General features: G+C 52.7%; 4 protein-coding genes across 4 annotated transcripts; 2 read left to right on the forward strand and 2 right to left on the reverse strand.

Annotated features, from left to right (window-relative positions):
- Positions 1–988: 988 nt before the first annotated feature.
- A1O3_04809 (uncharacterized protein) lies at positions 989–3,247 on the forward strand (the record flags this gene model as incomplete). Its single annotated transcript, XM_007734937.1, has 1 exon — positions 989–3,247. The coding sequence occupies one exon, from the start codon at positions 989–991 to the stop codon at positions 3,245–3,247; it is 2,259 nt and encodes a 752-aa protein (XP_007733127.1).
- Positions 3,248–3,878: 631 nt separating this feature from the next.
- Positions 3,879–4,601, reverse strand: A1O3_04810 (uncharacterized protein; the record flags this gene model as incomplete). Its single annotated transcript, XM_007734938.1, has 2 exons — positions 3,879–4,222; positions 4,496–4,601. 2 exons carry the CDS (start codon positions 4,599–4,601, stop codon positions 3,879–3,881), a joined length of 450 nt encoding a protein of 149 aa, XP_007733128.1.
- Positions 4,602–5,396: 795 nt separating this feature from the next.
- Positions 5,397–7,793, reverse strand: A1O3_04811 (uncharacterized protein; the record flags this gene model as incomplete). Its single annotated transcript, XM_007734939.1, has 1 exon — positions 5,397–7,793. One exon carries the CDS (start codon positions 7,791–7,793, stop codon positions 5,397–5,399), a length of 2,397 nt encoding a protein of 798 aa, XP_007733129.1.
- A 2,057-nt stretch (positions 7,794–9,850) lies between these two features.
- A1O3_04812 (uncharacterized protein) lies at positions 9,851–13,830 on the forward strand (the record flags this gene model as incomplete). The annotated part of the gene is made up of 2 exons (XM_007734940.1): positions 9,851–11,766; positions 11,841–13,830. 2 exons carry the CDS (start codon positions 9,851–9,853, stop codon positions 13,828–13,830), a joined length of 3,906 nt encoding a protein of 1,301 aa, XP_007733130.1.
- Positions 13,831–16,294: the final 2,464 nt, after the last annotated feature.

Genomic DNA, 16,294 nt, shown 5'->3' on the forward strand with positions numbered 1-16,294 from the left:
TGTGTATCTTATATGTACAGTGTACAGTGTACGTGTACGAGTGCAGGGCACAGTGCAAACAGGTCTCCTCCGAATAGCGTTGCTTCGTTTCCCAAAATCTTGGTCCTTTCACGCCATAGTAGCAGGGGTAAACCTGTCAGCCCCCTCGCAGTGCGCAGATTGCCATGTTTCATTCCAATTACAATAGGGGAAGCTCTCCTTTCCCATCTCCCTTAGGTGCCTACCACCACGAGTACCAGCCAGGAGTCGATCTTTTTTTTCACTGCGCAGTATCTACTCGTATCGTTTTCCCCAGGTTTGATCCACAAGCCACTGACGCATCGTCCAGCAGCCAATTTTCTTAGTGTTTCTCCGACGACGGCGACGCATTTCCTCTTCCCTTTCTGGAACCTTCGCCCACCACCATCGCTCGCGGCGTCGTCATCGTCATCATTACGACTGGGGAAAGAATCTGATCGCGATCGAGGACCGTGACGCGACGCACGCAATTGAGCTGGCTTGTGGAAAGGCCTGACATTACGCTGCTCTCCACAGAATGACGTTGGAGGCCAAGGAGCTAAGACAGGGATGACGCCGATGCATCTGGAAAGAAGTCCCACCACTGAGCTTGGGGCGAGATGCAAGTCTTGTCCGCCCCTGAGGGGTGTGGCGCGCTACCCAAAATTATCTCTTCTCTGTGGCTGCGAGAGAACTCATGCCAAGTGAGTCACGTGGAAGCGTGAGACCGAGACCGTGACCAAGCAACGCGTCCCGCAGCTTCACGCCCAGACTCGCATGATAGTATGGCAGCCTGATGGGTGAGATGGTCACTTGTCAAGCAGGCAATCTGAGCCGGACCATATGCAATTGTATCATTTCTACTTACCTCTTATGATGCTCCATACGGGATTCCACTAGTACATTTTCCGTCGTCTCACCTGTCTCTCACTGGGCCCAGCGCCTGTACTCGTTTCACCCAGTAAATCTGCGCTGAATCATCTGCATCGCAATGGCAGGCCGCGCTAAGGCTGGCACTCCCAGACGCTCAGTGCGCAGTCAAAAGAAACAGACCAGCCTCCAGTTTTCTCCCCTCCCGGCTTCCTCTCCTGCAAAAGCGAACCACAGTCCGGCTGTTCAAGGCAGACTTGCAAATGTCAGATATGAGGGCTCCAAGCACATCTCACACCGACCCGGCGGAGGCATGGATGAGAAAACAGCGGAGACTACATCCTTACCGACTCCAGAACCCTCATCTCAAGTTGGAGACTCCGGCTATGTGCTGTCTCAAAGCCCTCCCCAGCCCTCGCTGGCCTTCTCCCCATTGCCAAATCTGTCATCAGAAACATATCAAGGTGTGGCGGAAGAGGATGAGGATGATGACTTGATACCTTCCGCTAAAAAGAGGCGGAGAATTTTGACATCTGCACCCGTCACTCAAACACCTGCTTCCACCCGCCCAAGACGGTCAACGCGCTTGCAGTCTAATTCAGCATCGCGCCCCAAGTTCTCTTCACGTTCAAGTGAGGAGTCTTTCGCGGAGCCAGAAAGCTCGCCGTCCAGGAGACGTTCAGGAAGGCTACGCCAAGCCGCCCCCGGTCGATTCGCTCAATCGCCTGAATCTCAATATCAATCCTCCGACGATGCCTTATCTGAAGAGAAGTCTACCCTTGTTCCTAAGCCAGCATCCAGACTCTCTGACCTTGGATCTCCTGAGAGTAGTAGCGATGAGGACATTGTGATGGCATCTAAACCGACTGCCCGACGACGTCAGTCAAAGGCGATGCAGCACGATCCCTTTGTCGTCAATGATGATGAGATCGAGTATTTTTCTGACGAGGAGGTCCAGGAAGTCAGAGCGCCAAGAGCTCGAAAGGTCAACAGAGATGACTTTATTGTCGAAGACGATGAGGTGGAGAATGATACATTTGACGAAGCTTCGGAGGACAATGCGCAGGAGAGGGTCAAGTCTCGCAGACTGCCTGCAAGCCACAAGTCGCCGCACAAACGTCGTAAGTCACAAAGACAGCAGGCAGAACTTGATGAAGATCTTAGAGACTTGCAAGATTCCGACCAGGAACCCAGTGAAGCCAAGACTCGTACAAGAGGCGGACCTGTGACGACTCAACGAGATATGGCAAGACAGCATTTGGATATTTTGCGACGACGACGTGCAGGAGAAATGATTCCACGCGTGGAGGATTCAGAACCAGGGGAGGAAGGATCAGAAACAGAGGGAGTCGACATTGATTTCATCGGTCATCCAAACTATGACATTTTGCCTGCTGGTTCACTGCATTCTTCCAGCGACACAGACCACGAGATCCAGAAAGAGCAAGATCAACAAGATGAGGACGAATTCGTCGTTGAGGACCCTTCTGGCAGACTCGGACGCCCACACCCTGACATTCCCCTGCAATTCACCTCTTTTGCATCTTCAAAGCCTCGAGAATTGTTTCCCCATATAATTGAGTGGCTGGTCAAGAACAAGATTGCTCCGGCTTTCTCACGCGACGATGAACTGTACAACCTAGCATTTGCTCGGATAGATGACCAGGTGAAGGCTCAAGCAGGGAGCAGGCTTATCTCCGCTGCATGGGGGCCCGAGTTCAAAAGGGCGATCCTCGCTAGACCGAGCATGAAAGTGGTTGCGCTTCCTGGTGAGGACGAGGACAATATACGCAATTGCGACGCATGCAACCGCAGCGGCCACCCAGCTCGGTACGAGTTCATGTTTTCAGGCCAGCCATACTTCAAGAAGACGCTAGAGCCCGTGGACAATTCAGATGATGAAGAAGAAAGCTATGGCGATGACGACGTGAGCCGCGATGAGAACGGACATGTACTAACTTCAGAGAGCCGTCGCTTCTATCTCGGCCGCTTTTGCGCTGCCAATGCCGAAATGGGTCATAAGTTGACTCACTGGAAATACCACCTCAACGAGGCCGTGATGGCGTACCTGGAGGAACAAGGCTTGCTGTCTGCGGAGGCGATCATTGCGCGCGAGAAGTTGAACAAAAAGAAACGCGAAAAGGAGGCCGAGAATATTGTCGACAGCATGGGCGCGACGGGCGTGATTGGTGAATTCTGGGCGGATTTCGACAACGACCTCAACGACGCTAGGTTGGGCATGGAAGATTATGAAAAGAAAGGAGGCCGTTCAAGGGGCCGGGTCGGTGCGATCAGGTCCAAGGGCAATGGATTGGTCAGAGAGTGGGCGGGAGACAAGTATCGTATTACCAAGGCCGCCGAGTCTGATTCCGAGGGATAATACCGAGTACTGAACGGTCAAGCTGGGGTTTCTGGATCTGGGCGACAGGGGCTACGATCAAGTCGACGACCGCAGACGTCTAGGATGCTGAGGCCCTGCGCATAAACACTTTGATTTTGATCGCCAGGCTGTATAGATATGCAGAAGCGAAAGCCATTTGAATTTAGCGAGCAGAGACAGACACGATAATGCCGTCAAGATAGTCGCTACACGCGTTGCCTATTGAATGGAGCATGCGTGTGTAGCTGGAGAGGTATACCCTTTGAAACAAATCTTACAGGTAAACTCCCTCCAGCTCTATCGCACTGGACTATAGTATCGAATGAGACGAGAGATATGATGCCGTCACTTGGAATTGGCTGGGGTTCGTCCTTGAGCCCAATGAATCGCACCGAATCCATCCATAACCCAACGATGCCCATGCTTCCATGCCGGTCTTGCATTATGTATTGTACAATCACTCCACGACCAGCATCCTATCCTGTGTCGTTGTCACGGGAGATAAGCGGGAGCGCTCAGGCTCGACTTGGCAGCAGTCAAGAGAGTCTTCTCCTTCTGTCTCGGGCCCTCCCATCATTTTCATCCACCTTGCCGCCGGAACCAAGGGTTTCTTTTGTCACAGGCGGATATTTTACAACGCGGGCTGCGCCTGGCCTTGACCCTGACCGCCCTGCAACAACCCCTGAGCGCCTTCGCTCATCAAAGATTCCCGCCTAACCTCCTCCATATACTGCTGCTCTTCGCCGATGGCGAGGGCATAGGGGATCCCCAGCAGCAGAATACTCGTGGCGATCACCCAAAGGCCTTTGCCGGAGTAGTTGACGGTCGAGGAAGTCGCGGAAGCGATAGAAGAAGAAACGGACGAGATGCGCGCGCGGGCTTTAGGCGGGATGATATCGCGGAGCGCGCTGAGGCGGTCAAAGAGAGACTCCTCAAGGGCACCTGCGTCGGAGCCGTCGTCGGAGATTTCAGAGTCTGAGAAAATTGGACATGTTAGATGCACGCAATCCAAGAATCAAATTCTGTGTGAATCCTCAAGGGCTGTCAAGGGAAAAGACAACGACGACGAGATGGTGGAAGCATTGCGAGGTAGCAAAATAGAAGGACTGGTATTTCGTCCCAGGTAGCAAAGGAAGTAGCTTAGACAGTTTGTGATAACTGTAGTCTTGATCCTTGATGGACGGAGGCCACCAAAAGCAAGCACAGGAGGAAGGGCAAAGCCAGGAGCATCGGGCTAGATTCACATACCGGTGTCAGTATAGTCATCATCATCATCGACCAGCAGCGCCCCGTCCGAAGTCGAGTCGGGCTTGCTGAGAAAATGCTCATCCTCGAGTTCTTCCAACTTGACCATTTTGCCGGTGGTCTCTTCAACGCCCTTTGGTTCTTTTCGTTGATCGAAGTGGTTGATACTGATGAGGGCGATCGTCGGGCCGATAGAGCAGGGGCGTAGTTTGTTTGAGAGAAATGGATTGCGTTGTGGAAAGTGATGGCGAAGCTCCAGTGACCTCGTCTTCAACTTTTTGGAGACTGTTAGACTGCGCTGTACGGAACCTACAGTACATGGCTTGGCAGCCAGAGTCGCGCCGCTTTAACAGCGAACCGCTTCACGAACCGTCACGACCTCATCTTCCTGCAGAGTACTCTTGACCTGGGGACAGAGAGCTTCCAGGTGCTTCAATCCCACACGGGGATTTGTGCCTGTGAAATGAAAGTTTCTACAATTCATTACTCAGTTTGCAGTAGACTGAGAGGCGACTTAGTTTATAGACCTTAGCTGAGTCATAGGTAGTTGCAACCAGGTGGAATATAATATACAGGAAGTCAACTATCGTGAGTTAACAATATATCTTCTACAAGCCATGTAATCGTATCTTCATGCTCTCAACAGCCTCGCTTGCTAGTCCAGACCACATCCACCTGATACCTGTAAGTTTCGAGCATTTCTACTCCCTCTGACGCCTAGGTCGATCCACGCCGTCACCGTCACCTTTACCCGAATATCAGTGGTAGTCGCCCATACAAAGTTGGCGGAGCCACTCATGATGCTCCTCTTTACCCGACACAAGGTCTCTTCCGTGGCTGTTGCAAAGAAGGGTCCGAGAAGGCATTGTCATATCCGGTAGTGGTTGGGTCGAGATCAACTGCATCAATCACCCCATTCAATCAACATCCCATCCGCTCCCCTCAACTCGTCACCAGCAAGACCAGAACGCCCTTCACCATCTCCATCGCAGTCATTGTCAATATTGACGTCCTTTTTTCCTTTCGGTTCCTTCCTGACCACGACCTTTGGCAGAGGCTTGTCCCGTTGTACTTTGCGCAAGAGGCTGGGGATGTGCTGTCGCCGTGATAGGCCTACGCGGTAGGTGACTTTCCTTCCGCTGGAGAGGTTGAGTGCGTTGATGGGTGAGTGTTTGGTAGGTCCCGTCTCGGCAGCTTGCTTGTGAGGTGTCGTGAGTGCGGAGGCTGTAGGGCCATTTGGTTTTTCCGGAGAAACAGGAGGTGGCAAGTCGTAGACTGAAATTGGCGACACTGTGGGCGCTTTCAGTTCGCGACCACTCATGTTTGTGTCTGGCGTGTTTGGCGATATTTCAGCCAGGGCTGGCCGAGGCTTCAAGGTGTCGTGTGACTCCTCGATAGTCTCAACTCCTTCCCTTTGCTGCGCCTTTTTGGGCTTGCGGCCCCGTTTCTTAGGCCCTGTCGCCGGGTCCTTAACCTCTGTAGCGATAGGGATCTCTATTGTAATCCTGCCATTCCCCTCTCTTGCACTGGTCGTATCTGCATGATCATCCTGTTTTGTTTCCTCCTCATCATCCTTGGGCACATCTGCTTCTTTTTTGAGCACCTTCAGATCAGGCGGCAGGTCCAGCTTCACAGGAGCCGGTTTCGTGTCCATCCACACAACGTCGTCCTCACCTTCGCTAAGCATAGGGTCGCCCCTCTTCAGCAAGGCCGCAGCCGATGTCTTTGCACGCTTCACTTTGCTCTTGCGTCCGGACTTCTTCGCGCTGGATTTTGTTGTTGTAATCATCGATGACTGCTCTTTGCCCTGCATGGCATCCGCACTCGTGGTCTTTGCCGGGGTATCATGGGCAGTTCCTGGAACTGGAGGAGTCATAAACGCATCTTCATCGTCGACAACCCTCTTAGACCTAGAACGGCTTGGTCGTGGCTTGTATTGTTCCTTGGGTAGTCCAATCAGTGATTCATCGCTAAGATTGGGTTCGCTTGCTATTTGTTTCGTGGGAGAGCTTTCCGTGGTCTGCTGTCCTTGCTGTTCATCTTCAACAACCTCTGTTGATTTTCCCCGCTTCCGCTTTTTGCTCGGAGCAGTGGTAGCGGAAGTCTGAGATGCTTGAGACAGTGAATCGAGCGTCCCTCGTCGAGACCGATTCTGTGGCAGTAAGTGAGGTAATGCGAGTTCGTCTATATCTTCTAAAACTCGAGGCGCTGGAGACTTGGAAGCCATACGGGGATTCTTCGGTTTACGCCCACGCTTTTTTGGCTGGGGCCTCTCGGAATCAGCCGTAGCGACGTCCGAGTGGTCTGGTATATCAGGCGCCCCCATTGTGACTTCAAGTTCGGGATTACGACCGTCCGAGACAGCATAAAATGTATCTCCATCATCTTGCAGAAGGCGAGAAGGGTTCGCCGTCAAGGCTGCGTCCGGGTCGACTTGTGGCAGGTTGGGAGTTTGATTGTCGTGCAATACAGAGTTTGGGGATATAGTACTCTGATTCATGTGGTCCACGTGTAGTTGATTTTCGGTCAAGAGGAACACGCTCGCCAACCGTTCAGTCTCAGCTGGATTGGGATCTTCATCCAAAGACACCTGACTCAAGGAACCGAATGGGTTGGTGTTGATGTCCAAGCCTTGTCCTGAGCCACGAAAATCTAGATTGAGGCACTCGTACTGTCCCATGGAAGCCACTGAAGTCGTGAGGCGATGTGATCCATCTGTCGGAGATTGACCGATCAGGCTAAGGATCCCACTAGGAAGGGTAAGGTTCGGTGATAGAGAAGCATTCGTGACACTTGTTTCCTGTGCCAGATCTGACAGGGGCTGATCCAACACGTTTTGGGCCGGGACCGTTGGTTCAGTATTGCAAAGCTCTGACGAAGACTCTGCTGCGCTCGTGAACAATTGAACATCATGGACCGTGCGAGACCTTGAAGGATGGCCATAAACTTTAGCCTTCCTGGAACCCGGTTCTTTCAAACCACTGCTCTCCTGCAGATCATTCGAGCTCTCGTGCAGGGCACTGTGAGGCCTCTTCTTTGGCCGGGCAGCGGTGGCGTTGACAGCGTCGGATGTTCCATCAAGATGACTTCCAGAGCTCCTAAGTCGCATATCAGGGTTTTGCTGGGTTGGCGAGAAAGACGACAGTCTCTGCGTGGAATTCAGGAACTGGTCAAAGTCGTAGCCGGAAAGTGACGCCTGGCTCGGAGCTGCATCTCCCACAACGTTCTTGGGAGCAACTGGCTGCTTGGTAGGCGAATTGAAATCGGATTCAGCGTCCGAGTCGGCAATTTCGTGCGGCATCGAGATATGGTGGTGGCGAAGAGCATGAGACAATGTTTACAGAGCAGGACTTGCGGTTGGCATCGCCTCTGTAATCAACGCGCTTCGAATGACGCGTAAAGAGCTAGTCACGTGATATGTCCCCGCGAGATCACGTGATACGTATTCGTAGTGGTAGCAGGATGAATCGAGAAATAGAAGCAGCGGGTACTTTCAAGGCTACATTGACACAACAAATAGAAAATAGACCTCCCAAGCATTGCAACAGGCAAGTATACGGACATTCAGCCCCTCTTGCAACTTGGCCGTTCTCCCGAAAGTCCAATGCGGTAGATCGATTGTTATATTCCTCCAGCCTTGCCCAAGGCCCCTAGAGGCGTATTTCATCCTGTTGGGGTAAGTCGGTAGAGAAATACAGAGGACATGCTCATTATCGGACGGCAAGCAGAGCACTTCTCCAGACATTGGAGCAAGTTTTTTGCTCCACTTTGGTGGTTACTCCGGAACGAAACAGTGCTGAGGCCAACTGCCGTCTGGTAACATTTGTACCCAGATAGCCATTGTACCCGAAGGCCGGATAAACAGAAAGGAGGTTAGAAATTCGGGGGAATTGTGGATGCCTTCCAATATCTTTCTAGGCGAAAAAGTCCTCGTACAACGGTTGGGTACCATTCCGTGATCAGCGTATTTGCAATGCTGCCATTTTGATAATGTGGCTGCGAACGGGATGAATGTAGCACACGAGTCTCGCACGACACCGCGCAACCAAGTATGTCTGTTGTCCAGCCCTGCATTTCATTTTCCCTGACATATCCGGAACCAAGCCAATTGCAGATCAATAGTCTGTAGTATACCTTGGATATAGTTTAGTTCGACATCGGATCTGGAGGTGAAATAGCAAAGACCTGTGCCAGTGTTTCGGACCGGGTGACGTGGCTCCATGACCGTGGTCGACGGTGTATGCGGACCATGCCTCCCGCTGTCCGCAAGTCAGTGGTGGCCATGCAGAGAGTACAACGTGCAGAGATAGCGTCTGGCGATTGGCTGAGTGTGAGTGTGAGGGACAGGGTGGAAGAAGCCGCGAGCCCCTGTGGTGAAGTCAGCGCGGATCAAGGCGCTACCTTGGAACAGGCACAGTGCCAGGTCAAGACGCAGGAGTCTAGGGCCAGGTTAGGGATGGTGTGTTGGTCAAGGCAGAATGCAAAACCGCAACCGCATTGCACGGAGGAGAGAGAGCAAGGCCGAACAGAAACAAATGATACGGCTATTGGGAGATCGTGCTAGATCAGAAGGGTGCCTTATCTCAGACTGGTAGTGGAGAGGGAGAGGAGACATGTGTTGTAACAGACGCATAGAGATGGTCCTGTTGATGAGGCTGGGGCGGGCGATTCTTCTATATGCGGTGGTGCGGGCAGGTCAACTAACGTCATGTCGCACAAAACGGAAGCAGTTCAGGGCTCGGGGGTTTGTATGCGGATGGAATTATCCATGTAGGCTCAGGCACTCTCGGGCCCCCCTACCCTCCAGCTCTCGAGAGCGAGACCAACTCCAACTGCGGCCGCGTGCTCGAGTCGATATCAATCCATCGCTTCGACGTGGTGTGAGTTTACATTTACGGGTGCAGGAAGAAGAGCAGTCAAAGCAAACTACACCCTAACACGGTCCTCCAGACTACCTGATGCGCATACTAATAGTACGCTACTATCGTGACTCCTCCACAGCCCACCACATCCTTCACCAACTTGTCCTGGCACCTTGCCACTCTCGCGCATCATCCACTCTCCCCAACTCCCGCTCACCGAATCATTGCTGTTAGAAACAGTGAGCCTCTCGCTCCTCCACGTGCCCCGTGAACCTCGTCTTCATTCCTCGTGTTCGGCCATTCCGCCAGACCGCATCTCTCACACCCACCATTTACCTGTCGCACTCGGATTCTCGATCGAAGCACGTTGCTACTCTCAGCGCTCCCCAACTTTACTTCTGGCCTTTCCACCCTCCCACCAGCCGCTCCTGGCGAATCGATCCTCACACACCTAAGCACATCCCTGCCACCCGACAGTGTGCCAAATGTCCTCCCCATGTCAAGTAGCGCTCCCGCCAGAAGACCGTCCGCGCCTGCCTCTACGGTAAATGGAGGACCCTCCTCCCCCCGGCGCCGGCCTGGCTCCTCTTCCGGCACTCCGAGTCCCTCATCGAGCTCCAAGCCCATACCGATCGCACGGGGTACGAAGGGAACACAGACATACAATGGCAGAGGGCCGCTCTACAAATTTCCACGGGCAGCCACCTTTGGCCAACAGACCCCTCCATTGTCAGAAAGAGACAGCATCTTTGCGGATCACTATGTGTCCCCCCAAACCGACCCTTCCTCTCCCATCCAAGGAGTGAATCGGACCCCTTCTCCAAATACCACGCGTGGTGTTCCTTACAATATCTCCACCGTCGCCGCCCGTTCGGTTTCTTCTCCAGAAACGCCTAAAATCTCCCGTCCTCATTCCCCTAGGAAGGTCGAATGGCTGGACAGATCCGAGTCTACCAACGAGAAAGACAGTATCTCTCTACCGCCGTCTCGGCCTTCCATCGGCACGATACAAGGCATCAAAAGAACAGCATCTGATGGGCATTCATGGGCTAAGAAATTTCATGTCACCGTGGGATCTATGGAAGGGCAAGACGGCCAGGCCCACGAGGATAAACAACATCATGAAGGACCGCTGCCAGATGCACAGAGTTCCTCGGAGCATGAAAGTCCCCACCATGCTGTGGCCGAGACGAGTGATTCTTTAAGAGCGGCGTTGAAAGAAGGACCTCGTACTGAGCGCAGTGTGAGTCGTGGTCGGGCTCACGTTGACAAGAGTATCGAAGCTACCGTGAAGAATCCGGAGACTGGCGGCACGGCTCGGAGCAGAAAGGCAAGCCACATGATGGGTATTTTTGATCCTCGATCCGGCACGCCGAAACCTGTCCATACACCTAACGAACGTACCGTCGAGGCCGGTGATAGTAGAGAGCCTCTGAAACCCTCGTCTTATCCTGAAGGGCCTGGCTCCCGAGACCTGCTGGCTCATCGAGGGTCCGAAGACTTCGTCGGCTCTGCACTCCAGTCGACCAAAAGTGCTGGTCTCCCGGACAGTCGCAGAGCTTTGGGCCCTCCCTCACCCCAGAAGCACGACCATGACCCATATTTCCGTCAACAAGATCTTGCCCAGAGGCCGCATCTCCCTACCTCTCTACTACAGGAAATCCGCAGTTCATACCGAACGGACAGGCCGGAGAAGGCCTCGCTTAAAACTCGAGACGAATCGGTTATACAAGAGCAACAGCCCTCCTTCGACACCTTCACCATCCGTCCTTCCGAAGGACGCGACGACGACGAGGAACGTATATCCGCTGCTGTCTATTATCCTCATCCAGGTCCGTCGCCCGAAGAGATAGAACAATTCACGTCTCCTGGTGAGTTGGGCCTCGCCATTGGGAAGCGTGATGAAGTTCGAAAACCGGCCGTGGAGACAACGACATCTTCCAGTAACAAAGGAGCCGAACTGTCGCGAGGTCCTGCACATATTGACATCTCAGTTGTGTCCAAGAATGAGAAGAAGATCTTTCATGGCAATTACCAGCCTATAGACGAGGCAGCATCAGACCGGCCGACTCCAGCTTTGTCCCCCGTGGAAGAAGTTCCTCCCAGTGTAGTGCTTAGCACATCGGAATCCGAGTTTGAGTCCGGGGATGATTTCGGTCAGCAGAGTCAGTATGATGACATGGCCACTACGCCGACCCACCAGAATACCCTTTTCAAAAATACTGCCGAAGCTCCTGTCCCTAATACGAAGGCAAAGGTTGTGCTGGAGCCCTATAAGCATCAGGTCGGAGGTCACTCGACAATTTTCCGCTTCTCACGCAGAGCCGTCTGCAAACAGCTTAATAATAGGGAGAATGAGTTCTACGAAAGAATTGAGCAGAGGCATCCCGACATGCTCAAGTTTCTTCCCAGGTATGTATCTAGATGATCTATTCGTTGCCTAGCCGCGTTGTCTTTTTGGACTGTTTTGCTGATTCGGCTCACAGATATATCGGTGTACTCAATGTCACCTTCTCGAAAGTACCCAAGCAGGCCCAGAATTCCGAACCCAAGACCGGAGACGCGTTAGGGGCGGCGCGTCTCAGCTCCAGTGAACAACAACCAACTGACAACAATAAAATGGCGTGCATCGATGCTATGACAGAGGTCTCAGCCCCTTTTGAGAAGCCACGAATAGTTAGCCACTCGCAGCAGCTAGGCAGTATCCCACAAGTGATCTTGGAACAAAACAAGCACATCATTCCTTCGGATTATTTCGCTTTACCAGAGCGACCTAGAACTGCTGACCCAAATCACGGACGTCGGCATAGCAAGGATCTCGGCTTGTCTCAGTTAGGGCTACGAGACGCGGAGGAAGCCAGAAACTTTCCACACCGGCCGGCAATGCCAGAACATTCTAGCAGTTGGGGAAACACCTCGGTCAATGAAGGATTGAGGGACAAAATCCTCCGGGAAGTCTTCGGACCACCGCCGATTCAGTACTATCGCAGGCACCTCCCTTCGCACAGCACGGTGCCGAGGTTGAAAAGTCATCCAAGTTCTCGAAGAAGAAGAAGCAACCTGTCAGTGAATTCGATACCAGGCGAGGAGATCAAATATTCGGACAAGTCAAGAGATCAATCACAAAGACCGATTCAGAGCCACCAAAACGCAGACACGCAGACACTCGGCCAAAATCATGCGGATGGAGATGATTCTGCGAATGGCCTGTACTCGTCTTCGGTCTCTACTCTGGACTCGATCAAATATAACCTTGAAAAAGTTAAGACGACAGGCAGTGACGTGTCAAACATGACCATCGTGTCCAGTGCAGAAAGCAAAACGTATGTGAAGCGACGTCACTCGGGCATGGGCCTCCGGCGGAGACGACAATCTGTTAATGACAAAGATACTCCTGACCTTGAATATTTTGAGGATGAGGCCTACGCCACGGATGTTGGTCCTGACACCGGCAAGGAGGCGTTCTCCCTAGATCGGACTAAGCCAACAGATCCGGGCCATATGAATCGCACCAAGTCTGAAATTTCTCAGGGGATACAAGATGTCGGTAACCCCAGTGCATCAACGGTCCAGCCAGACACCGGCAGTGGACTCGGAATACAAGTTCAAACAGAATTGGTCCCATCCAATCCCAAAGATGCTCAATCTTCAAGTAGTGGCGACCGGGTAGTCTATTTTCTTCTTTTGGAAGATCTCACCAGTGGTATGGGACGACCTTGTGTACTCGATCTGAAGATGGGGACGAGACAATTTGGCGTAGAAGCCAGTAAGAAAAAAATGGAGTCTCAACGGCGCAAATGCAAAACAACCACGTCGCAACAGCTGGGGGTTAGGATCTGTGGTATGCAGACCTTTGATGCCAAAGCACAGAAGGTCACATATGAGGATAAATACTACGGCCGTGATCTCAAGGCCGGGCGCGAATTTCGCGAGGCCCTCACCAGGTTCTTGTACGATGGAGTCAGCTATGATAGTGTGGCTCGCCACATCCCGACCATCTTGCACAAGCTGTCCAAACTGGAGAGCATGGTGCGACGACTACCTGGATATCGATTCTATGCGAGTTCTCTCCTGATGTTGTACGACGCAGAGCCTCACAAATCTCGTGAAGCAGAGGAGGCAGCCAGGAACGGGATCGACATTGCTCAGTTGAAGAAAAAAGAGGGCAAGAAATGGCCTCCGCCTATTGAGATCAAGATTGTGGATTTTGCAAATTGCATCACCGGCGAGGATGAACTTCCTCCTACGGCCCAGGCGCCTCCGTCGCATCCGCGTGATGTTGACCGAGGATATCTGCGAGGCTTGAGAACTCTCAGGGCATACTTTGAGCGCATTTTGAGCGACATCAAAAACAAAGATATCCAGGCGACCGGTGGCAGAGGAGAAGAATTGACGGCGGCGGTTGATGAATGTAGCAGAGTTTTATCGAATTCCAGCAACGGCATTGAAGACGACGACGGTGAGGTCAGCGTCTAGGTCAGACGCGGTACTACTCACAGGCAAATGAATAGGTTATCAGATTGGGGCGGAGCAATCCCGGTTGTTTGTCAGCTTGGGCTTTAGCAAGGAGTGAGGAGTTTGTTGTTCTTGCATTCAATCGTGTGGGCTGTATAGGATGTGCCTCCGGCCTTTCTTTCAACGGCACTTATCTCTACGGCATTGTATGGGATGCAGCGAGGTTTACAGGGCGGAGTGTGGTCAGACAAGAACACACAGGCAGGACACGGGCTGTTAATGGGGTGGGATTTCACGGCACTGGATGGGTAATGGGAATCGTATGAGTACTATGAGTACTCGATACTCGCGTCAGGCTAGCTACCCAGGTATAGAAGTGTTAGAGAAACAGGCAACTGATTGCACTATCACTTTCACTTTGTCTTTTCGTGCTCTCGTCACTTGGAGGGTTTCTTGCCGTGCTCTCGCTTTTGGAGGGTTTCTTGCCGTCACTTCTCACTGCAGTTCTCCCTTCACCCCTACTACCAACTCGAACACTTCTATCTTCTATCTTCCGTCTTCACCCTTCATACTCGTGTCGTATCGTAGCACCGGGAGAACAGCAGCCGAGCAGCCGAGCCGACCACTGGCGCCATGTACATGAACAAATGGGAAGGAAGGCAAGTGAAATGAAGTGTGCGGCGTTCTACGGCGGACGGTTGTACTGCAGGGTGCGCAGTTGGCAGTGACGATATCGTCACGTAGGAAGTGGGCCGGAAGCCGGCAAGAATGGGAACAGGTGGCGAGATCAGACGTTTGGTCATCGAGTTGAACATCGGCGTGGCAGGGTGGCGGTGGCACCTTGGTCTTGTTGAGAAGTTGAGGGCTTTGTTGGATTGGTTTGGTTAGCAGATCGAGCGAGAGCGAGAGCGAGAGCGGAGAGCGGAGAATGCTTCTGCTTTGCATTTGGGTCGCTACGACTTGCACTTGCAAAGCAGCAAGTCAGAGGCGACAAACGCGTGGGAGATTGCCCGCAGAGAGCTGACTTGAGGTGAGTTGAGTGGATAGGGATGGGGAAGGAGTCCACTTTGGGCCAATCACGCCTCGGCAAATTCAGCCTTGTTTGGGAACGTCATATGTACACACATATGTCACATACACATACGTAGTTACCTGGTAACCAAGCCCAGCCAAACAGATAGCAAATAGCAGATGAAATTCTCACATCACATCGGCAGATGCAACTGAGGGCTCGGGCTGCATCTGCCTCCCATTTCAACACCGCCAGCTCCCTCGTTTCGGCTCGAACGGGAGCGGTAGATCCAGATGGATGATGTTGGCGTTTGGCTGGGGTTTCGGAGAAATTCGCGTAGGGTTGCCGATCTGCATGCAGGCTAGGTTTCAGCCTTGCTCCACCGAACGAACTTGAACCTTACTGGACTCCATAGGTTGCCTCGCGCGATCGCTAAGGCAGCCTTGCGAACCACGTCGACTTGACAGACCTGCAGCGTCGTAAATCTCGCATGGCCAGCCAGTTTCAAGGCCCCGAGTAAGCAATTGATCGATTGAATCGTTGGAAGCTGGAGGGGAATTGCCAATTCCACCACTGGCCTCTGCAGGCCCAAAGGGCTGCAGTTCTTCGAAAATGCCTCAATGAGAAACTTTAGCTGCGATCCATGAGAAAACTTAGCTGCGATTCATTCGCGTTGCCTCCGCCTCGCCACTTCCCCGCCTTCGGTTGCCTTGGACTGCTTTCAATTGCCACCTCCGCAATGCCTCCGCAATCGAGCTGTTTCACCTTGAGCAATCCTCAGCCTTCCTAGTAGATGCAGACACATATGTCGACTGCTAGACTCACCTGAGGCCTGGGGACCTTCTCGACGGGCTGCTCATGCTTGCAGTGCTGCTGTTCATGGCGGTTGGGGATCGACTTTGAAGACAGGCAACCCCGACCTGTGGTGGACGTCAGCATCCACTTTGAAGAACACGTAGACCTCCGCTTCCTGCCCCCTCGCAATCATTGCTCCATCTTCTCCATCTTTGCTGCTTTCCGGTTGCTGGACCACGGAAATTGAGTCCGGGTGGATGTTGCTCAGCCTCGCTGTACCGCTCTCTGCTTTGCTTCCAGCGGGACCAGACATGCTCGTAGACCAGACTGCAAGGTATCGAGTCGCTGTACCGTAGAGTTCCCATTGAACCTACTCGTCCCACCGTCTGCACTGAGTTCGTTGAGTCGAAATGGTCGCCACACCTCCCAGCCTCCGAGAACACCGTCATCGTAGCAGTCTCTGGTGGAACATTGGGGAGGTCTTGGAAGTTCCTCTGGACTATAAGGATCTCTTCATCTTCCTCTCTTCTCTTTCTTTTCTTTCCTCCGTCCACCAGACACTTGACTCTTCTGACTCTGCTCTTGACACTGCTCTTGCACTGATCTTGACACTGCTCTTGACTTGCTCTTGACTTGCTCTTGACTCTGATTGGCACTCACACTCTTCTTGACTCTGCT

Source organism: Capronia epimyces, assembly GCF_000585565.1.
Source record: "Capronia epimyces CBS 606.96 chromosome Unknown aczIQ-supercont1.4, whole genome shotgun sequence".
Taxonomy (NCBI): Eukaryota; Fungi; Ascomycota; class Eurotiomycetes; order Chaetothyriales; family Herpotrichiellaceae; genus Capronia; species Capronia epimyces.